General features: G+C 43.6%; 1 protein-coding gene and 3 long non-coding RNA genes across 4 annotated transcripts; all 4 read left to right on the top strand.

The window, feature by feature from the left end:
- Nucleotides 1-9,911: 9,911 nt before the first annotated feature.
- LOC142270171 (microtubule-associated serine/threonine-protein kinase 4-like) lies at nt 9,912-18,189 on the top strand. The gene is made up of 9 exons (XM_075332451.1): nt 9,912-10,168; nt 10,380-10,481; nt 12,914-13,004; nt 13,173-13,292; nt 13,457-13,576; nt 14,076-14,143; nt 15,588-15,673; nt 16,949-17,157; nt 18,047-18,189. Exons 1-9 carry the CDS (start codon nt 9,944-9,946, stop codon nt 18,187-18,189), a joined length of 1,164 nt encoding a protein of 387 aa, XP_075188566.1. The 5' UTR covers nt 9,912-9,943.
- A 148-nt stretch (nt 18,190-18,337) lies between these two features.
- On the top strand, nt 18,338-18,945 carry LOC142284295 (uncharacterized). The gene is made up of 3 exons (XR_012745867.1): nt 18,338-18,397; nt 18,575-18,740; nt 18,857-18,945. It is a non-coding gene; the product is annotated as an uncharacterized LOC142284295 (long non-coding RNA).
- A 260-nt stretch (nt 18,946-19,205) lies between these two features.
- On the top strand, nt 19,206-20,050 carry LOC142284188 (uncharacterized). The gene is made up of 3 exons (XR_012745766.1): nt 19,206-19,304; nt 19,450-19,535; nt 19,625-20,050. It is a non-coding gene; the product is annotated as an uncharacterized LOC142284188 (long non-coding RNA).
- A 407-nt stretch (nt 20,051-20,457) lies between these two features.
- On the top strand, nt 20,458-21,389 carry LOC142284081 (uncharacterized). The gene is made up of 3 exons (XR_012745676.1): nt 20,458-20,526; nt 20,750-20,830; nt 21,051-21,389. It is a non-coding gene; the product is annotated as an uncharacterized LOC142284081 (long non-coding RNA).
- Nucleotides 21,390-24,450: the final 3,061 nt, after the last annotated feature.

Genomic DNA, 24,450 nt, shown 5'->3' with positions numbered 1-24,450 from the left:
TGTGGTCTCTCCCCATATAGCCACATCGAGCTGCCATCTTATGCGGCTCCTCTCCCTGCTCCCCTGCATCTTCAGCTCACGGAGCGCTTACCTGCTCCAAGCACCGGCGGCATCTCCTCTGTCTTCCGTTCTCCTCGGCTCTCTGCAGGCACGCTGACAGATGGCAGGAGGAGGAGCTACCTCTCCACGCTGCCATGACCTCTGCAGCCTCAGCGCGTCGCTGCACGCTGGGTCAGGGAGCAGACAGGCTTCACTGTACCCGGAAGTGTGGCGCGGAGGTACGGGGATTCATTTGTGTCAGTGTCTTAAAGACACTAACACAAATGAATACAGGGAACCGGATTGCCGCAACTGTTTCTTGCCGGTTCGGGGAACCGGCTGCTATTTTAACAACCAGTTCTCCCGAACTGGACAGAAGCGGCTGAATCCCACCCCTGCCTTACCGTCCCAACGGCACCTTCCCGTCACCATCACCGAGTCCCGGTGTCATTCCCCCTACCCGTGGAGGGGTTAAACACCTAGCTGCTCACACCATCGCTACTGGGTGTTCTGTCCCCACTTAAAGGCGATGGAAGGTGCGTAGTTGTGAGAGGTTGTGAGAGTCTTACCTTCGTTTTTCCTATAGGTGGGGCAGACAGGACCTTGAGCACTCCAGAGTGAAAACATGCACAAGCTGAGATGAAACAATGGTGGTTTATTTTCTCCAAAGGTTAGGACATGCAGAGTGCAGTAATCCAAGTACCTGGCATTGAAATCTTCCAGTGATGCTTGCCTCTGTAGCTACTACGTGGTCAGAAGACTTTGCTTCTAGTAGCTCCTATAAGGGATCTTGCTCTCACAAAAGCTCTGGCTGGAATGAACATCCCAGGAACTGATGCAAGAGGGTCATCAGACACTCCCATGGGCTGGGCAAAAGAAACAGAGGAGCTGAAAAGTCTGACCAGTAGATGGCAGCAGAGACAGGCATGAAAAACATTAAGTAACAGTTTTAACTAAGACAAATAGAAACAGCACACTCCCCGTCTGAAATTCACTTTGGGGATTTCACTATTGAGTCCATAATACAACCTGAAAGGAAAGGCATGTTAAATGCAAAAACAAGCTCAATTGAGTCCAAAACAAGAAGGATGGCTCAAAGTTCAGGTCCGGTAGCGTTCATCCTGTAGGGACGCTCTCTATGGGCAAAAGCAGAACAAGTTCGTGGATTGGCCTTGCAAAGGTCTTCGTCTCACCTTTCCTGATGACCTTTAGCTCCACCTTCCGAACATTGCCGTCCTGACTAGGCAGTATCCTAGTAATTAGTCCCATAGGCCAGTCAGTCCTTTCTGTGGTCTGATCTTTCATGAGGACTAGGTCTCCTTCCTTGAGGTTCGGCTTGGGATGTCGCCACTTCTTTCTTCCTTGAAGAATGGTGAGGTATTCCTTCCTCCATCGGTTCCAGAAGTAGTCAGCCAAGTATTGAACCCGTTTCCAGTGTTTTTATTAAGTGTTCGCGTGGGTGAACTCTCCGCTGGGCATTACCGCGTTGTCAGTTTTTTGGGTAATGAGAATAGTAGGAGTTAATATGGTTGGTGTTTCTGGATCCATGGTCACCGGCACAAGGGGTCTTGAATTGATAATGGCTGAGACTTCAGCTAAAAGAGTGACTAGAGTCTCATGTGTGAGTCTTGAGGAATTGACGTCCATTAGCATGGAGTTCAAGATGTTGCGTGAAATCCCGATCATCCTCTCCCAGGAGCCTCCCATGTGAGAACTGTGAGGGGGATTGAAGATCCAGGTGCAACCTTTCTCTGCCAGCTGATCTTGGATAGGTTTGGTGTCGATGTTCAGTTCTCTACATGCACCGACGAAGTTGCTTCCACGGTCAGACCTCAGCTGTTTCACTGGTCCTCTGATGGCAAGGAACCTTCTCAAGGCGTTGATTAGGCTGGAGGTATCCATGGACTCTAACACCTCAATGTGAACGGCTCGAACACTCATGCAGGTGAATAACACAGCCCACCGCTTGCTGTTTGCTTGGCCTCCGCGAGTTCTGCGTGTGGACACCATCCATGGTCCGAAAACGTCTAGGCCCACGTAGGTGAAAGGTGGCTCTGTGGAAAGTCTGTCTGTAGGCAAGTCAGCCATTTGCTGGTACAGTTGTTTTCCTCTCGCTTTACGACAGTGCACACAATCGTGTAGTATTTGTGCTACACGTCTCTTCATTCCAATAATCCAGAGGCCTGTAATTTGCCTGCCTTGGTGTTCAGTCTTTTCATGGTGGTGTCGGATCAGCAAGACTGTAACATGGTGTTTGTTGGGAATGATGAGAGGATTTTGTTCTGCAACTCCAAGATGAGCCTGATTTAAATGACCACCAACTCTCAGTAAGCCGAAACTGTCGATGACTGGGTTTAAATTGGCGAGAGAACTTCTTAATGGAATCTGCTGTTTGTTGTATAAAGACATTCCATTCTATGGCGAATTCACTCTGTTGGAGGTGGCGTATTATGAGGGACTCGCTATGGGAGATGTCCTCAGCAGAAAGGGGTTTGTGACAGATATGCCAGCGATGACAGTCTTTGGTTTTAAGGTCAGTACGACAGCATCTGGCGATATGCACTAACCTAGCGACAGTCCTGACGAGCCTCATCCAGCTGGAGAAACGTTCAAAACGTTGGCAACCGAGGTTGGAAGTTTTTTCTGCACTAGTGGCCAAGGTATTGACTTCAGCTCGGACATCTGGATCGTCGTCTGGATCTAGGATGCTGAAGGCTTCCTGGACACCTTCTTCTGACTGTCTCAACAGGAACTCTGGACCTGTAAGCCAAGAAGAGTTAGGAAAAGAACTTATAGACATAGGTCTAGTTGCGTGATCTGCTGGATTCAGTTCAGTTGGTACAGGTTCTGCTAGATTGTTGCAGACTTCCTTGTCCATAAAGGCGACGCTGTGTTCTCTCATTTCAGGCTTGCTGTTCATGGAACGTTGAAGAGAGTTACACCTAGTCTGAGCTTGATCTCGGTTGTTTGGGAGTCTTCCCCTGATAGATCGGGAGGGTAATGGAGAGTGGTTGGTTTTGTCTTTAGAAAACTCACAGTCCATTATTCCGATGAATTCTCTGTCCTCTACTGACAAGGCTACTTTATCGTCGTCCTTGGTTGTGTGAAAGACTGATCTTGCCAAGTTGTCGATATGCAGAGAAGAAGCGATGTCAGGTAGCTGTATTGTGTCTGGAGACTTCTCTTTCACTCCATAGTGATGAGGACATGGCTTTAAGCAGGTTGTGCGCCCATCTCCATGCACATAAGTCTTGAAGGAATCAATTTCTGATCGATCAACGCACACATTTCCTATGACTACCCATCCCAAGTCCAGTCTCTGGGCGTATGGTGCATAGTCAGGCCCATTACACTGCTGTCGCACCTTGTGTACCCTTAGATTGTCTCTGCCGAGCAGGAGTAGAATCTCTGCGTTATTGTCCAGAGGTGGGATAACACTAGCGAGGTGTCTTAGGTGTGGTTGATGAAATGCAGCTTCTGGGGTAGGAATTTCATTCCTGTGGCTGGGTATTTGGTCACATTCAACGAGCGTTGGTAGAGGTATTTCAGTCTTCCCATTGATAGGAGAAGCAATGAATCCCTGGGCTCTTCTGCCGCTAGTCTCAATGCGACCTGAGCAGGTGTTCAAGGTGTAGGGTTCTGATGGTCCATTATATCCGAAGGCTTCAAAGAATTTGGTTCCTGCTAGGGACCGGTTGCTTTGGTCGTCTATGATGGCATACACCTTCATTGCCTTTTCTGGATGTCCCTCGGGATAAACCTTGATGAGGCATATTCGGGCACAACATTTCTGTGTTTGGCCCTCTCCACATACCTCTGAGCATGAGCAGGAGACGGCTGTGGTGGTGTCAGTCTGATTCTTGGGCTCCCCGCCATGACTTGGAGTGGGAGTGGTGGTGACTGCAGCCGGTGTGTCTCTAGCTAGCTGGGTTGGGTGCATGGCTGAAACGTGTTTTTCACTATGACACTCCTCACACTTGACAATGGATTTACAGTCCTTGGCCATGTGCTCAAGTGATGCGCAGCATTTGAAACAGATCCCAAGCTCTGTGAGGACTTTCTTGCGCTCCTGTAGGGTTTTAGATCTAAACCCTCTGCACTTGTTCAGTGAATGCGGTTTTTTATGGATGGGACATTCTTGATTGAAAGACTTATCTCGTGATGAGATGGTGTTCTGTTTATCTGTGCGTGCTGCAGGTGGTGGTAGCTCAGTCTTCCTAACACTCACAGTGTTCTTAATGTCTCTGCGTTTGTGTATGGCACCTTCATACCTTGATGATGATGTTGCAGCTGCCGAAGTGTTGAACTCTAGGAAGTCGAGGCTGGGGTCGTTCCTCATCTGGGCCTGCTCGTCAATGAACTTCCAGAACTGAATAAATGGGGGAAAGGTGACGTCATTCATTCTTTTGTACCTTGAGACTGACGTTGCCCATTTCTCCTGCAGACTGTATGGCAGCTTCACCACGATTGGGTTCACTCCATGGGCTGTATCCAGGTAGCACAGCCCAGACAGACGAGGGTCTCTTTTGGCGAGCTCCAGCTCCATGAGCAGATCACTTAGGTCTTGAAGCTTGTGGACTTCTTTAAGGTTGATCTTTGGGATGTCCTGCAGTCTCTTGAATAGGGCTTTCTCTATTGCTTCTGCGCTGCCAAAGGTGCGTTCCAGTCTCTGCCATGCAGCACCGAGACCTGCTTCTGCTTGTCCCACATAGACGGTTCTGAGGCTCTTGATACGGTTTGTAGAGCCTGGGCCCAACCACTTGATCAGGAGGTCGAGCTCCTGTTCCGCAGTGAAGTTGAGATTGGCGATGGCTGCCTTGAAAGTTGCTTTCCAGGCCCTGTAGCTCTCTGCACGATCATCGAATTTCGTGAGACTAGTGTTGATTAGCTCTCTGCTCACCATGAACCTGGCAAACTCAGACATATCTGATTTCTCACCACTTGTTGCCACGACGACTCGTGATGCCCCTGGGGCGTATGGGCTGCCTGGCATGAATGGATGAGATGTTCCCGGGTAAAATGACGTTGCTGCAGGGTTGAGCTGTGGTTTAGCCTCTGTAGATTCTGATGACCGCTGCTTGAGCTGTGGAAGTGGGTCAGGAAACACTTGGTTGCCATCTTGCTGTGGTGGCTGTGTTTGAGAGGGCACCTCTTGGTGACTTATTAATTTGCTCGGGTGCTTTAGGTGGTACTGGCACTGATAGAGGTAAGTTGGAGGTTTCGGTGTTGTCGGCTTGGACGGTACTGCAAACCGGGGTTGCTACAGGTAACTGATTCAGTACATAGTCTCTTGTGCGATCAACTGGATTGTCTGCTTCCAGTGGTGGCGAGTCAGCTGGATCAGGACCTTGGATCAATGCTTGCTCAAGTAGTCTCACTTTAGCTAGCGCAACTTCCTCTTCCATCTGTGACCGAATAATCTTTATCCGAGCCTCCGCTTCTGCCCTTTTGGCTTCCGCTTTAGCGGCTTCTGCTTTTGCATGGGCTTCTGCTTTAGCGGCTTCTGCTTTTGCAAGGGCTTCTGCTTTAGCAGCTTCTGCTTTTGCAAGGGCTTCTGCTTCTGCCCTTTTGGCTTCTGCTTTAGCAGCTTCTGCTTTTGCAAGGGCTTCTGCTTTAGCAGCTTCTGCTTTTGCAAGGGCTTCTGCTTCTGTCCTTTTGGCTTCTTCCTCTACTTCTCTTTCTGTGAAGGAACGTCTCACCTTGGATTCCTCTGCTCTTATGCGGGCCTCTAGTATCCTGTAGCTCAGGGCTGAGCTTCTTGAGGATGATGACCCGGATGACCGAGAGGAACGTCTAGATGAGGTTGATCGGTGTGATCTGGTTTCTTGCTGGTGAGAGATACGGTGTTCGGCCTTGTCTATGGCATCTTGCACCTTGGCCTCTCTTTCCTTGTCCACCTCTTCTGCCTTGCTCAGGTCTGAAAGAGCTTAATCAATTTTAGAGTCTTTTAGAAAGGTAATGTACCTTGTTGACAGTCTCTTGTATCTTTCATGAGCTGTGTTCAGCCGTTCCAGAGCGGCTTGTAAGCATGCGGCATCACCTGATGAGGATTCAAGTCTTGACATGTAATAGGTGACTCGTTCCCACTGTTCTTCCAGGTGTTCACATAGCTCATCTTTCATAGTGTGATAGTTTTCAGCGGCCTTTATCGTGGGTTTGGAAGAGCGCTTCGGTCGGACAACTTGGTCTGCTGAAAGCGTGGGCTCTGCCTCCTGGGCTTCATAATGGACAGTATCAGATTGTATTTGCTCTGTTTCAGCAGTGGGGAACTGTCCAAGGTCTTTTTCAGCCATTTTGATTTAAGGTGTACTGTCTCTTTAAGAAACTTGACTTTTGAATAGGGGTCCAAAAATCGTTGTGCAGCTCTGCAAGGACTCCCTGATGAGATTCCCAAGGTGTCTTCAGTAAAACTTGGGGTTCGCAGTGCAGCGATGTGCAGTAGTGAGGTATAATGTACTGCAAGTCTATAGAAGGAGTATAGCAAGAGGGAAACAGCAGGTGCATAAACTGTCCCTTTACAATGCAAGCAGAGGTGACACAGGACGTGGCAGATGGGAGAGCTTCCCCTTAGGCTTGTCCAGGCATGCACTGTGCAGGCAGGCTAGTGCACAAGGCTTGTTGCTAGGCAGATTACATGGGAAGTTACAGGGCTCTTAGGGATCTGTAGCCGGGGTATTGAGCTCTTAAGCAGTCTTCTGACTGTTCTGTCCCCACTTAAAGGCGATGGAAGGCGCGTAGTTGTGAGAGGTTGTGAGAGTCTTACCTTCGTTTTTCCTATAGGTGGGGCAGACAGGACCTTGAGCACTCCAGAGTTACACATGCACATGCTGAGATGAAACAATGGTGGTTTATTTTCTCCAAAGGTTAGGACATGCAGAGTGCAGTAATCCAAGTACCTGGCATTGAAATCTTCCAGTGATGCTTGCCTCTGTAGCTACTACGTGGTCAGAAGACTTTGCTTCTAGTAGCTCCTATAAGGGATCTTGCTCTCACAAAAGCTCTGGCTGGAATGAACATCCCAGGAACTGATGCAAGAGGGTCATCAGACACTCCCATGGGCTGGGCAAAAGAAACAGAGGAGCTGAAAAGTCTGACCAGTAGATGGCAGCAGAGACAGGCATGAAAAACATTAAATAACAGTTTTAACTAAGACAAATAGAAACAGCACACTGGGTACTCCCAATCGCAGTGGTGGTACTCCATCTTACCACGCACCACGGGTGGCGTTCTCGAACTTTAACCATACCATCCCATGTTAATAACCCCCCTTTTATCCGAGTGGCCGCGCGACCCCGACTACCGGGTCCGGAGACTCCTCGAGCCACCGCGGATCTGGATCCGAGCAGCCTTGGCTGCTGATGCGGGGGCAGCACACCTTCACCGGTCCTGACCTCAGGAAACATTTTTTTAAATTATAAAGGAGTGGGACTCCAAGACTGGTAAAACCTGTGCACTATGTGCAAGGGCTGAAAAAAAATTAGAAGGAAGGATACAAATACACCCTGAAGACACATGGAGGAGGGTCTCAGAAAGCATTTTCTCCCCATTTGGAAGGAGTGGGACTCCTAGGCTGTTAAAGTGTATGCACTATGTGCAAGCTGTGACAAAAATTAGAAAACCTGAAAACATTTTTTTACAATTTTTAAGGAATGAGACTCCTAGACAGGTACTGGTATCACATTCCTCATAAACCCAATTCTTGTTATCTGCTGCTGAAAGCCTGTGTCTTGGAACCTGCTGTACATGTAATATCATCTGCTGTAAACATCTTCTGCCATTAAGTAAAAGTTTACATTTTGGTTTAACATCACTCCTGCTTGCTGACTCTCTCCTGTTTTTATGCAGCAACACCATTGGAAATGTCACTAACCACCTGGCCACAGAGAAACATATGTACAAATACTCCCATAGAGAAAGCTTTCTCACAAAAATAGCAGCGCATGTGTGAACTAAAGTCCAATCATTCTTTGCATAGTGAATAAAGGCATAATTACCCGTGTCAATACAGCCACTGTACAGAGTCAACCTGACGCGTTTCGCTACATCTTCATCAAAGAATGGTTGGACTTTAGTTCACACATGCGCTGCTATTTTTGTGAGAAGGCTTTCTCTATGGGAGTATTTGTACATATGTTATTCTAAGGGGGAATTCTGTGATTTGTAGTGTCAGGTATTTCCCACACCGATGTCATATATTTAAGCACTTTATTAACTTTGAAGCTATTTACTCATCTATTGGCACTTTAAAAATATTTAATATATATACTTATATATCGGTCTGGAGATTTCTTGCACACCTGACACCTTCAGATCACAGAACCTTCTTATATTTTGTTAGTATTACTATGCACGTGTCACTTAAGATTAGCATTTTTTTGCCCATTAATGACTATGCACAAGATACTTTGTCTTTAAACTAATATGATCAGCAACTTTTTGTAATTATTATGCATGTGACACTTCTATTTAATGCGGTTACTCCTGGTTTTCTATTTATTGAACCAACCAAAGTTTAAATATAGCTCAATTTTTGTATGATCTAAAAAGGAGATTTTCCTATATATTTATACTTTTAGCTGTTTTTTGTTTTTTCTGCATCTTGTCTCCAATAATAAGCCCTGTATCCACAGTGTTTATCCTAACCTACCACATATGTTTTTATGTATGTTTTAAGTAGTTCTTACACTAATAATTTTAAAAAAAATCTCGTTTTCTTTTTGGGTATTTATTCATTTATTAAGATTATATATATATTTTGGGCCAATTGTTTGGTTTGGGTAAATTATATTTGTTTGACTTGTTGTTGGTCTGATGACAGCATATTGCCACTGTCTGTCAGTATTGATAAATAAGTATAATATAATAATTTTTGTCTGTATTCCTGCATTTTATATTTATTGACCTTCATTTTATTATTTGACCACAACTATATGAATGTTATTTATTGATCATGTGTGCTTTTACACTAGTATCTATCAGTTGATTAATTATTTGCTACATATAGGTGAATACTTAGTTATTACATATAGGTCCCTCTTTTTTGTGGAGTTGTACCCTCTGATGGTTATATGCGATCTATGTTTGGGGTTGTAGTGGCTTATACTTGACAGTGCAATATAGGTGTGAATACAATTGTTATGGAAATATAATATATGTATAGATATGGATATAATATGTATATACAGTGTATATATATATATATATATATATATATATATATATATTATTAATTTATTCTCATTCATATTTTTGTACTTCATGTTAAACCTTAACAATCTTATTATATATTTGCACTTTATATTTATCACTTATTCTATTCTGTATTGGCACAATACTATATTCTATTATATATACCACCTGACTAGCGAATATAAACTAGGTATAAGATATATCTTTGTATTGGACATTATATTATTCATTTCTATATTATGTAAATAGTATATTTTATCTATACATATATATTTTTCTCTACACATCACAGACCGCCTTAATTTTTACTACACGTCCATGTGATTATTTTTTCCCTACCCTTGTTTTTATTAATTTTTATTAATTATTTCAATAAAATTGATTGTATTTGACCTTTTGTCGGTTGTTTTTGTGAATATCCTGATTGGAAATAAAATAGAACGACCATCATAACATGGGGACAAATGTAATTCTATGGTATTTCCACTTTATATATTACTAGGCAGCATCTATTTGTGCTCAGTTTTCTCCTGAAGATTTCATCACATGATTCTATTATGATATCACTGATGATGGTGGGCCATCATGACATCACTGGTGGTGGGCCATTATGACATCACAATTCGGAATCCCTACATATACAATGCTCACAGTTCCGCGGGTGCCATTTGTTGGTTCTATAGTTAGTGATTGGATTAATTTACAGTTGCTCGCTATGGCTCACTTACTATTGGATAACATTCAGGTAGATGCACTATCGGAGATTCTTACCAACAATCGCCCGGACATTGTGCTTCTACCACCCGATGGCGTCCTCAGCTTTTCTCACCGGCTGGTGGTGGAGCTTGTAAGAGACTGCCTGACCAAATTCCAACGAGGTCAACTAACCTCAGAGAATCTGACAGATTTATCTCAGAACATCAGGACGATATTACAGCAGGTAAATGGCGGACAATCCGCAGAAACCTTCTCCATAATAGATAAGGATGGTGGGATAGAAGGTTCTTCTTTCCTCCAATATAAAACATGTGGAGTCCCCAGATGAGTAGTCATTGTATCTTCAGAAAGCAAAGCAAATGTCACAGACCTTGGCGACCTCCATTCTGCCCTTTCTCATCTCAAAATTTTCATATTTATTTTTTTCTTTATAGGCTGAACAAAGATCTCAAGATGGAGATTTGGCTTTTCTTAAAGAACTGACCCAAATAGTCCTGTCTGTCCTGGAACGTCCGGCCCGCTCATTGGAACGCCCGGTAAGTACCCATCACCTTCTCTATCACACGGCCTTGTTTTCTGATCTTCTCCAGATCACTAGTCAGACATCAGAAAATCTGGTCTTAAATGTTAAAGGCCTCCATGTCTACGTCCAGAAATTTTATGTCCTCCAGTTTCTGCGGCTCCATCGTCTGTGATGGCAGTCTGTATTCTGCTGATGGAGTCATGGCTCAGTGGTGGGAAGTGTCGCTCTATTATCAGAGTCTTCACTGCCTGTAAATGCTTAAAACAAAAAACAAACAGAGTTTATTACGTAAAATGAAAAAATATTAGAAAATATTTAAAAAGTATTTCTTTAAAAATACATTATCAAAAAGTTACTGAAAAGAGAGCAGGATAATATTCACAAATAGAGCAAATAATATATGCAGATAAAAAACTGATATAATGCTATTATAAATAAATGTAATGCAAAATAGAGGATATATTCCCCAAATCAGTCTTATAAAAAGAAAATAAGGATATCAAAGACAATTCATACAGCTGAGGTAATACATGTAACACTTACATAAATAGATAATGTATCAATCCTTCCCAGTATTTCCAAACTTCTTCAAGAGACGCCTCCTGAACAAGTTTGGAAACGTACGTTGAGGCGGCAGGATACCCCACACGTTACACTGTAGATTCATCTAAGTGCAGAGCTATATACTGATTTATTGATTTAGCTATTCTTACTTTGGCTGTATCTTAGGTACATATACTGATCAGTTGATGTGTAGCATATAGGTCTGTTTTTAATTGAGCTTTTAGTAAACGTCTTTATACCCATGGCATTTCCGTGCTCTGGGATATCACGGTGCAGAAAAGTAGACTAGGGCTAGGGTAGAAGAGCTATCCAATAGCTGTCCCTGGGTTGTAGAACTAAAGGTGCTCTCCCTGGGTTGTAGGGCTAAGGGCGCTGTCCCTGGCTTGTAGGGCTAAGGGCGCTGTCCCTGGGATGTAGGGCTAAGGGTGCTATCCCTGGGATGTAGGACTAAGGATGATGTCCCAGGGTGGTAGGCCTAAGGGCACTATTTCTGGGTTGTAAGGCTAAGGACGCTGTTCTAGGAGTGTAAATCCCACCACAAGCTTTGCACCTAGCATACCTACAGCATTATACATCCAAACAAATCCCATTACAGTCATCCTCTACCATCACACACCCCCAAATGTCCCCCATAGGCTACCCTGAGTATTGCATACCCCATAACATCCCATCAAAAGCACCCCCCCTGCATTGCACACATCCCAAATACAAACACAGGTATCACAGACCCCCATAACTCCACTACAAGCATAACCACAGCATTATAGAACCACAAAATTCCCCCACAAGCATCTCCTGGCATTGCACCCCCCAAAACCCCACCACAGGAGTCCTGACAGCATTGTATACCCCCTTAAATCTCATAACAGACATCCCTACAGCATTGCACACCCCAAAATCCCAACACAGGTATTCTGCATTATTATAGAAGGAGCCCATACATTCTATCTTCTACCATTTAAACTGCACATGGCGGCCTCTTTAGTGCATGCACTGTACAAATTGGTTGACAGATTTTACAAAATCACAAGTTTTTTCGGCTGGACACTTTCAATGGCAGAGAAAAGCATGGAGGTTTTACTGGCAAAGCTGCTCGCAGGCTACATAAAATAATTTGGGGTCCGGATTTAGTTTGACACCCCTGAATAGAGCAAGTGATCAGACTATTGCAGGTACAAGCTCTCTAAGAGACTATTAAATACTGAAACAAAAGTAGAAAAAAATGTTTTATAAAGTATGTAAAAATAAAAGAATATAAATGTTCAAATCCCCCCACTTTTACCACACAAAAAATAAAGAAATACACACATTGCAGATCGCTGCATTTGTAACAGTTGGATCTATCAAAATATCAAATAAATTATACGATCAATAAACATCACAAATAGAAAAACCTCAAGAAACAATTACAGAATTTCACTTTTTTTTTACTATTTTGCCACATTTACATTTTTTCCCTCTTGCCATTATATCATATGTTAAAATGGATGGCGTCATTCAAAAGTACAAATCGTCCTGAAAAACCAAACCATCACACGGCTATGTAGATGGAAAAATAAAATTGTTATGGCTCTTGGAATAAGGGGAGGAAAAATCGCCCGGTCCTTAAGGGGTTAAAAGTGTAGGCATGGTGCGGTGTTTCTATTCTACTTTTCCTCTGATTTGTCCCTCTCCCGGTTTTAGCTACAAATCCTGAGGTAATAACTCACCGCGTGTGCACGAGGCCTAAGAGAACATTCTGAGTAAAGTCATCAGATGGCGCGGGATTTGTAGAGTTACAATTGGCTTCATCTGTAAATGCGAGTTTAGTCCTTCCCGGTTTATGGATTTGGTGATTTAGTGAAATCCTTCACATATTAATTATATATTTATTATAACCAGCAGGAAACACCGGAAGGCGACAATGAAGACGGGCAAAATCTAACCCCGGAAATCCCTGACCCTGAAATGGGTCAGTGGGATGTGATTACAGGTAAGCCGGTCACCGGACCTTTTACCAGGAGCCTCCAGATACTATGGAGAACAGGGACTATTGTGAGATTTATTCTTTCCACTGTATAAAGGGAACCTCCTCACATTATTACATATGGAAGTTGTGGTATGTCTGTATAGGTCATTAATTATCCCCTAAATTTTGCAGAAATGAAATGTGTCAGTCAGGAAATACCAGAAGACGACACCAAACACGGGCAAAATTTAAGCCTGGAAATCCCTGACCCTAATGGGAGTCAGTGGGAGCTGAACATAGATCTGATCACAGGTAAGCCGGTCACTGACCTTCTACCAGGAGCCTCCAGATACTATGGAGAACAATTGACTATCGTGAGATTTATTCTTTCCACTGTATAAAGGGAACCTCCTCACATTATTACATATGGAAGTTGTGGTATGTCTGTATAGGTCATTATCCTCTAAATTTTGCAGAAATGAAATGTGTCAGTCAGGAAATACCAGAAGACAACACCAAAGATGGGCAAGATGTAACCCCGGAAATCCCTGACCCTAATGGTAGTCAGTGGAAGCTGAACATGGATCTGATCACAGGTAAGCCGGTCACCGACCTCCTACCAGGAGCCTCCAGATACTATACAGAGCAGGAGGAATGTTAGATTTATTATTTCCACTGTGTATAAGGAACCTGCTAGCACATTGTTACATATGGAAGTGGTGGTATGCCTGTATGGGCCAATTCCCCCTAATAAAAATTATCCTTTTTTTGCAAAAATCTAACGAGACGCCATATACAAATCAGGATGGAAGTGAACTGAGGGGGTGGTCGAAGTTTGAGTGCAGTGACACGCCCCCAGTGCACTTCCAGACTAATTTGCATATGTTAGGTGAGTTCCTCATTCCTGTGATGACTGAGGATTCCTCCATCATTACATTACATGTATCTGTCTATGGATACACCGTACGTTCTCATAGTTAGACTTTCCATATAACTAGAATTAATCCCTTGTCTTTCTTCATTATATTCATATGATTTGTATGATTGATCTCATCTAATACATTTTATTTCTTCATCGTTTTATCACTATTTTAGAAACATCTGTGCTGTTGAATCCTGACAGTGTGATCTGTGAGATCCCAGAGATCCAAGAACCCACCGGTGTAAGTATTATAGAGGGAGATGTGTGTAGATCACCAGATCATGGGGTGTGAATGACACGTCCAGTATTATCCCCCATATAATATGGGATATCTCTATTCTAAAAGTAGATGACACAATCACATTAGATATTCTGTATGTAACCCCCTCATGTACAGCACCATGGAATCAATGGTGCTCTATAAATAAACAATAATAATAATAATAATAATAATGGCATTTATATTAAAGGAAATCTGTCACCAGGTTTTTTCTAACCCATCTAAGAGCAGCATGATATGGGGGCAGAAACCCTGATTCTGGCAATGTATCACTTACTTCACTGGGTGCAGCAGTTGTGATAAAAACTCTCTTTCCTCTGCTGCAGATCTATCAGTGCTCTGACTGCTGAGCCCTTTAAAACCCCGACCACACCACTGATTGGCAGCTTTCTGTGCACACTGTGAATAGGCAGAAACCTGTCAATCAGTGGTTGGGGGCAGGGTTACACACAGTAATAGGACTACATTGCACAAGACAGCTAGTCCTGTAGTGGTAATCTCCTGATGATGAAACATTGATTTTATTAGAATGACACGTCTCAGCCCTGACATTATGCTGCTCTTACATTACTATATAAAAACTGCTCATAAATTCCCTTTCAGTTCTTCTCTCTGATCTCCCATATTATCCAGCTGTCACACTAGGTACGGGGACGTACCAAGCGAACAGCGAAAGGGAACGGAAAGGAAACCCTGTGTCTGGGGAAGGGGGAGATGGGGACCCCTGACCAATCCTGCTGCTGGCCGCTCGCTTCCCTCACCACACTAGATAGGTTCCGCACATATGCGCTGAGCTGGATACCTGAAAATCAGCCCCAGGTAGGGAGCGGATGGGATGAGTGCATAGTCAACCTCACTAAGCTCTCAAGAACACACAGGGGATACAGACAGGGGAAAGTAAAGGAATAACTTATCTCCAGATGACTCAGGGAGAGGAACTGCAACAACAACAAAGTTTCTCCAGATGAATACAAGCCGACTGCTTGCACTGAAGACTTGTTAAGGGTATTAGACCTATCAACAGCACAGAGTAAGGGGGAATGAGGGTATATAAAGACACAAAGGGAAGTGCTGAAGATTAAGAACTGAAATGTAAGGAAATCCGCAGGGTCCTAAAGAGAAAGAGGTAAAACCCAAGAAGGGGAAAAGGGAAAGTCAGAGAGCAGCTTGTGTACTGTCTGACAAGCGTGACACCCCCGTGACACCAGCAGTGTACAATGATTCCAGTACATGGAGGACCCCCCCTTAAATTACATCTGTACCAGTAGAGCGTCTAGCTTGTGTCGTCCCATACACTAAATCAGGGTAATCAGATAGGACATAATATAGGGAGGAGACGTTTTTGCATCTGGAGCTTTTTTCTTGCCGCTTCTTAATCTGAATATCATTTCTTATTCATTTATAGAGTGAAAATAAATCATTGATCCCGGTGAGAAAGCCGCATATGGACGACTTTGAAACATCCAAATTCATCAGCAGTGGAACTTATGGGTAAGATTTCTCTTAATACACAGATTTACATCTCTCAGCATCTTTTATGCAGATGACACTCATACTGATGAGTAGAGGAAAATCTGCTGCAAAAAAGCTATATGTAAAAAATAAAATATAAAAAATTCACTTATTTTATGCAGCATTTCTCCTTCCAAGAGCTGTAGAAATGGTGCAGAAAAGTGTGCTGCAAACACTTAACGTGTGCACATACCCTTAAAGGGCTATTCCTATCTCCAAGATCCCATCCCAATATGTAGTAGGTGTAATATGAATAATATTAGGAAAAACCTCCAATTATAAATCTACAATAGTTTTCCTGATTAGTTATGTCTCTTACCTCATGTGCAGGGCATTGCAGCTTAGGTATCCACGGTTACGACCACAAGCAACTAACTGTTACTATATGCATGGTCGTATCCATGGATACCAAAGCTATTGTGATGCCCTGCACGAGGCAAGAGACATGGATAAATTAGGAGAACTATACTACATTTCTAATTAAAGGTATTTGCTAATATTATTATATCTATTATATATGGGGATATGATCTATAAGATGGGAACACCCCTTTAATGAAAGGGATATAAATAATATAATACATTACACTCACCTGTCCTAGACCCTCATCTGTTCTGATGCTGCCACCTCCATCAGAGCCTCCCTCTCCTCCGTGCCGGCCTTCATTTTTATCGCGGCTCCCTTATGGAGCTGGTAAGAGTAACTGGCTACTCACGATCATCTGATGATTTGCACGATATTAACGTCAATGACATCTGCACCCTCCACCATGACTATGTGAGTCCAATCACTGCCCTCAGCACAAGAAGTGCCAGAACAGCCAACGGCTGGCACAGAGGACAGAGAACTGCAGCGGTGGACAGATGATTGCCTAGGAATGGAGGGAGAAGGTGTTTCATTACTTTTTATGTTCTCCCCTCCATTTATTATGCCTCGTATGGGGAGATCAGAATAATCTTCTTAGGAGGTCCTTCAATCGTATCTACCGGTCATATATAGCGAATCTGTCTACAGAATTTCGATAGATTCTCTCATCTCTAATATGACCTGGGGAAGGGTCTCCGGCAGCCTGACGTTGTGCGGACCTCCCATAGGTGATCTATATAGTGCTATTTTATACATTTCTAGACATAGATTTTCAGTAACTGATGGATTTCTAGTATTGAGCATTAATACAGAAGAACATATAATGACTTCTATAGATGAACTGTTAATAAGAATTTAATATAAACCATGGATTCTCCTTCTCTCCAGTGCCGTCTACATAGCGCACCATAAAGACTCACGCCAGATGTTTGCGATGAAGAAAATTACCAAGCGGAGCCTGAATACTCCACGAAGAGTGGAAAGGGCCTTTTTAGAGAGGGACATCCTAACATTCTCTGATTGCCCCTTTGTGGTCTCCATGCTCTGCTCCTTTCCAACTAAATCTCACCTGTGTATGGTCATGGAGTATGTAGGAGGTAGGCCATGTCTTCTAATATCTTATTACCGCTCATATAAATATGATTTGTCCTACGTGGTTGGTTCCATCCCCACAGAGCATTTACTATAGACTATCTATTACCAAGATGCCTGGAAATTTGTTGTTCTGTGTGCAGGGGCACTTTGCGCACAATGACATCCAACAGTCTTCATCATAGCGGTCTTGTGGGCAGCACATGTGCAGATTCAGACCTCGGCTCAATAACAAGTACCATTTTGCGGAAGACTGCCAGAAGTCATAATGTGCATGTGTTCCCCAAGGTGCCCATCAGATGTCAGAATGCGCATGCGCTGCCTGCGGCGCCATTTTGCTGTAGACCGTCAGATGTGACAATGCGCATGCGCTGCCTGAACCGCCATTTTCTTGAAGACAGTTGGATGTCAAAATACACATGTGCTCCCCACGGTTCCATTTTGCTGAAGACAGTTGGATGTCAGTGTGATTATGCGCCGCCCACTGCGCCATCTTGCTGAAGACCACCGTGAGATGAATCCTGTGCAAACGCTACAGGCTTTCTTTAAGTTTGTGGGTGCAATGTGAAATATATACATATATATACGTGGGGGGGAATTCGAACTTTTTCTATGAGGTCCTGTGATTTCTTTGTACGCTACTGTCTGTGTCATCTCCCCTGTATGTCTGCACTGAGCACGTCAGTATTTCCAGCTGTACAGTAGATCAGATGCAATATCACTTTATGTTATTAGATACATGGAGGACATTTCACCAATACTGAGATTATGTGAACTATACATAATATCTGCAGATATTCTCTCCTGCCCCAATGTCTCCGCTCACTTCTCATTATAGATCATGGTGATCTGCTGTATACACCCCTCACCTGTCATATTTCATTTTCTCTATAGGTGGAGACTGCCTGAGCCTTCTAAGCAAAAGGGGTTGTTTTTCTGTCCCTTTGGCCCGCTTGTACTTTGCAGAAGCCATTCTTGCTGTGGAATACCTGCACAGTTATGGCATTATCCACAAAGACCTGAAGCCGGATAAGTAAGTGCCCTGTAGTATAATAAAGGTGGCAAATGTATCACATGGTCTGTGAGGCTGAAACCTTTCTTTATTTCTTTAACAGCCTCCTGATAACATCTACTGGACACATCAAAGTCACAGATTTTGGAATATCAAAACTTGGTGTCATGATACCAGAGAGTAACACCTCCAAGGAATTACGGGAGGACATCTCCAGAGAGTTGGACAATGAGGTCAGTGTTACTTACAGGAACCCAGCTTGTTCTGTACAGATCCCTCATACTATTGTCTATTGTCTCTTCTCTACTTCTCTCCTTTTTCCACTGATATTTTATCTTTTGTAATTATATTTTTATGAAGAGAATTAATGGCTTCATCGATTCTAATCTCTATCTTCTGTTGGTTTCCAGTTCGCCGGCACCACGTATTACATTGCACCAGAGATGATCCTGAGAGAAAGCTATGGAAGACCTGTAGACTGGTGGGCAATGGGGGTTATCTTATACGAATTTCTTGTTGGAACCCGACCATTTGACGCGGATTCATTTTCAGAGGTTTTTCGAAATGTTCTCAAAGGTAAGTAGAATAAAGCCATCAATGCTTTGATTGGTTACATCGGTTTAGTTATTTCCATTGCTTTACCTTACAGTCTTATAAAGAATTTTTATGTTCTGTAATTTTCTATATAACAGGAGACATAAATTGGACTTGTGATCCCGCTCCTCCCCCCGATGCTCAGAACATCATCACTGAGCTGCTCACAAAAAATCCTGCAGATAGACTTGGGACAGGTAAGATATAATATTAATATTTACTTATTACATCTAGGACATATTGTCCATGTCCATGACGATCAGCTCTTCTCTATCTGCTTTTCCATCTCTAAGTCTCCATACTATAACTTTGAGCCTATCTTCTTCATCTCTGTTATGTCATTAGTTTAGATTAAGTTACACTGATAAGATACGGAGTTGTCTCTGACAATGTCTGCAAAACTTGTATTTTGTATTTTTCCAGAAGGAGCATTTCAGATCAAGGAACATCCATTCCTGAGGGACTTAGACTTTAACAACATTCTAAGTCAGGAGCCGGAGTACGTTCCTCAGCTTAAGTCAGACATGGACACCAGCGTCTTTCTCTGTAAGTAGAAGGAGACGTCACCTAAAATAAGCGACTAATATGTGACGATCGGTATTCATTAATATTAGTGACAAATAATGACTGTTATACTGACAACTTCTAATAACATTTCATTACCTTTATCTTGTGTTTCACGTTGATGTAGACATTTACAAGATCTCAGAAGATGAGGAGGACAATGAGAGCCCTGACTTTCAAAACTTTACAACATCTTCTCAAAGGTTTTCAAAAGTATGTGATCAATAAATCTAAAATATGCAAAAATAAACTTCTAAAAGTAAAAAAAAAGTATTTAATATCTTATTTTTCTCCAAATTTAGCTTTGTACCATCACAACGACACTGAACAACAGCGATGCCAAATCACCTCCAGAGTCGTCCCCAGAGAGTACCCCAGAGTGCATCCCAGAGTGTATGCAAGAGTCCTCACCAGAGAATACACCAGAGTGCTCCCCAGAGAGTATCCCAGAGTGCTCGCCAGTGAGTACACCAGAGTGCTCGCCAGAGAGTACACCAGAATGCTCGCCAGAGAGCACACCAGAGTGCTTGCCAGAGAGTACACCAGAGTGCTCACCAGAGTGCTCGCCAGAGAGTACACCAGAGTGCTCGCCAGAGAGCACACCAGAGTGCTCGCCAGAGAGTACACCAGAGTGCTTGCCAGAGACTAAACCAGAGTGCTCCCCAGAGAGTACACCAGAGTGCTCACCAGAGAGTACCCCAGAGTGCATCCCAGCATGCAGCACAAACAGCTCAGAAATGTGAGTAGATTATTCAGTTATTACTGGGAGCTCCAAACTAATATCTGTGCACAACACCAAATATGGGACATCAATATCATACTAACAAATGCCACCGGCCCCACCCCATGATTTGCAGTCATTGTGCTTTTGGCTTTAGAAACTGCTAGTGACAGCCCCTAAATGCATTTTTAGAGCTGCTCACACAGTGGGGGAGATGCAGTATTACATGACAGCCATTCCTGCTAGTTGTTTTCCGCTCCGCTCTATAGAAGGTAGTTTTGAGCAGGAGACGTCCCCAATATGATTTCCTTATGTCCTATTAGACCTTATAGTAGAAGTTCTTCTAGTGAGACGTCCCCTTTTATACTGCGATTATTTGTGATTTACAAGATTTTTTTCTTCCAAACAGGCAGAAAGAATCTTCTCCTGCACCTGATAGAGACGATGCTATAACCAGCTTGTCATCCTCGTCCCCATTGTCAGGTATGTACAGCTCTACAGCACCAAAAATGTAAATGTTGACATCAAGCCTTAAACATTTCCACGTGGTTTTCTGTAATAGATTTTTCTTTGTTATCCACGTTTCATGGATCACAATTATGTTGCCCATAGGCCCAAACTGTATCTCTATTTCCCTAATTTTGTCCTGGAGTTTTAAGAATATATCGTTACTGATTCTTATTTTTATTTTTTACTCTCTGATCAGAATTTCCAGCTCAGAAAGAAAGAAAATCTGAACTAGAGCAAGAAAAATCAGAAAAGAAAGAAAAAGGAAAAAAGAGACGAGGTAAGTGTGAGAATCATCTCCATGTTATGTCAGTCAGTGAGAAGACTCCATGTGGAGCAGATGTCATCTGTCAGTGGTGGGATTGTCACATGTATGATGGCTGACAATGACCCTGACCTCTGTATGATAAGATTCCACTGACGTCCCGGCCACAGTGACAGCACAGTAGTATCATGTAATCTGGAGTCCCATCACTTATATTATACTTCTCTTCTCATAGGTAACATCTTCCGCCGGATCTTATCATCCTGCCGGCGTGGATTATCCAGGGCTGCTCGCGCATTTGTCTGTTGCGGCTCTTGCTCTACAACCATCTAGCGTCCTGAAGATCCACCATCACTACTGCACTTGTATAGAAGGACCTTCACCATCTACCTGTGTCCTTCTATTGTTACATCTGTACCCGGACATGGTTCGGTAACGCCTCTGTCACCAGGCTCCGTGGTATTCATACTGCTCGCCTGAATTGGCTTTTACTGATCACCCGGTATCTGACCACGGCTATCTTTATGCAATGATTTTGTCTATTCTTTTATAGAAATCATTGATAACATAAATAGGGAATATATATTATGTAGTAGTGACAAATAGATTAGCATCAAAATAAATTTATAAAATCTATAAATATTTTTATGGGGATTGATTTGTCACTAATACTGTCTATTTTTGTATTCCTATTTTCCCCTCCCTCATCTTTTTATCCATTTTAAAAATATATTAATTACATAATTTCTGTTACTGAGAGTATTTTTGTCTCCATCAAACTTCACTCTGCATTTTGTTAATGCATAAATAATATATTAACACTTCTGTTTATAAAAGGAAATGAAGCAGCACAAGCTTCAGAAAACGAATAGTAGATACCAGCCCAGTACAACCCAATAACCACACCCCCTACAGATCATATAAAGGGAGACGGCGCACTGAGGAGAAGTATCAGAAGTGTGAAAAAGTTTTTAATCAATCCATGTGTGCAATGACAACGTTTCCACTCCACGGAGCCTTTGTCAAGCAATTCACATTTTACAATGGGCATCTATAGAAAAATATAAGTATTAGCATAACCGCATGAAGCGACATTCGACGTTTGTAATCAGAGGCCGTACATGGGACTGTCTGTATATATAGATATTAGTGATGAGTGAGCACTACGATGCTTGGGTGCTTGGTACTCATAACGAGCAGTCAGATGCTTGGTCGGCTCAACTTGGGTTGGTAAATTTTCTGGAAAAATGCTCCAGTTCCTCATTGACTTCCATATTGTTACAAAAGTCGAGTCCGTCTGAGCGTCTGACTCATGCCCAGAGGGCAGGGGCTGGCTGGCACATTTTAGCATGGGGGGCAATCATAAAGCAGTGGCACTCAAGTTGCAGAGGCCCACCTTTGGTCTGTTTATCTCTGGCCACTGAGTTAAAGTAGCAGTGGTAACAGACTTTATGAACAGACTGGTACATATATATTGGAACAGAACCGCACTTACTGGTTACATAGATACTGCAACAGAAACAATATGACTACATAGATATGGGAACTGCAAGGAGCTTACTGCAGAGATATGGGAACAGAACTGAGCTTACTACAGAGATAAGGGAGCAGAACCGAGCTTACTACAGAAATTAGGGTGCAGAATCGAGCTTACTACATATATTTGGGAGCAGAACCGAGCTTACTGCAGAGATACAAAATTAGAACTGAGCTTACTACAGAGATACGAAAGCAGAACCGAGCTTACTACAGAGATACAGGAGCAGAACTGACCTTACTGTACCCATACAGGAACAAAATTGTACTTAGTCTACGAAATAGAAACAGCAACAGAACCAAGCCTCATACATAGCTAGGGGAATAGAACAAGCTTACTGCATAGACATAGTACCAGAACTAGGCTTACTGCTTAACTATGGTACCATAACTGAGCTTACTGTATTGATATAGGAGCAAAACCACGCTTACTTATATACAGTACCATAACCCAGCTACCTACATGTACAACAATTAGAAAGCTTCTATATTTTCAATGTTAAACTCGTACGGAACACGGATGGCACACAGACTATACACTGATGCCATCTGTGTGCTTTACGTGTTTTCACGGCCCCATAGACTTCTATTGGCTCTTGTCATCTGCGCTGCTGGGAAAAAAAAAATAGATGTCTCCATAGGGATCACACACGGTCTGTGTAAACACACGGATATGCGAGCAGCACCATATGTTATACTGGGTACGTATGGTACACATGAAAAAAGCGGATACAACACGTACCAGATACACAGACACATGAGGGAGGACATCAGGTGGTGTGTGGTGACATAGCTACGTCACAGTGCAGGGGTTAATTTCACTTTTCTTTTCATAAACATGGAAAGACAAATGAAATTCCCTAACACATATGTGAGTGAGCCCTTAGGGCCCGTGCCCACAATCAGTGTCAGCAGTGTCTTGGACGCAAAGTGCTTTCACTGAGTCGAAAATGCTGCATTGTACAGTACAGGCACAGTGGATGGATTTATAGAAATCTCCGGCCCCCTGTGCTTCTTTTAGACCCTCCAAAAACTGACCTCTGGCGCTGCTTTCCTATCCTCAGCATGTGAATTTATTCTAACAAAGAATGCTAGTGCTCTGAGCGGGAGAATACAGCGAAAATCTGCTGACAGTCACTCTGATTGTGTGCACAGACAGCGCAATCTCCCACTCAAGAAACTATTGTGGCGCCCCTGTGGCTCCAGTTGCCACAGGGTACTGCACCTCATTTAAGGTGCAGTATTCACCTCGGGTAAGGTGGGGGTTAATCACCGGTGTTCCACATACAGCTTAGGAACCTTCTCACTGGGGAGCTGGACTAGGGTAGGCAGGGGGTTGGCCATCACAAAGCTTGGGAACTTTCCCAGTCACTAGGACAACCACCTGGGGGATCGGTTCCACTTGGGATAGAAGAGGAGCATCACACACACGTACCCGGCAGTCACGTCGGGACTTCAGTTCTGGCGACACGACACCACTTATTCTCCTTTTTCTTCTCATGGGTCCTGAGGCTTGGAGTGAGATGCTCACGGGTCCACCCCTTGGATAGAACACTTTCTAAACACCGGTGGCTTCCTCCAACTCATCCGAGGTTGACGGGGCCCAGCACAGCGGTGACCGGTGCCTCCCGGGCAATACAAAGACTGTTATTAAAGACACCTGGAACTGCAGCAGCCGACTTCGGACTCTTATTACCGGCGCCCCGCACTTCAGCACCAACAGCCACTGCCACTACTCCCTTCATTATCCTCCCCGGGGCCCACTCCATCTGTGGGGAGCGAAACCATCTTAGCTGCTATTACCATCCGCCCTGAAAGACAGCGAAAGCAGTGGCGACTAATCCCTGGTAGCATACCGCAGGTGGTGTCACAAAATCATTCTGTGCCGCCCCCGGCCCAGCAGCCGGCACTGCTCAGGCCCGGACCTTCAGAGGTGGTGGCTCGAGGGTCTCCGGACCCGGGGGTCTGGCGGACACGCCGAAAAAAAGGGGGTAGGACGTATATGTACAGGCTAGGCCGTAATAGGTTCGTGACGCCACTCACGGTGTGTGGTGACATGGGACACCACCGCTGCTGTTATGGGGCACCCGGGGAGATGT

Source organism: Anomaloglossus baeobatrachus, chromosome 1, assembly GCF_048569485.1.
Source record: "Anomaloglossus baeobatrachus isolate aAnoBae1 chromosome 1, aAnoBae1.hap1, whole genome shotgun sequence".
Classification (NCBI taxonomy): domain Eukaryota; kingdom Metazoa; phylum Chordata; class Amphibia; order Anura; family Aromobatidae; genus Anomaloglossus; species Anomaloglossus baeobatrachus.
Note: the sequence above shows the minus strand (reverse complement) of the source record. Positions and strands in the feature narration are given on the sequence as shown.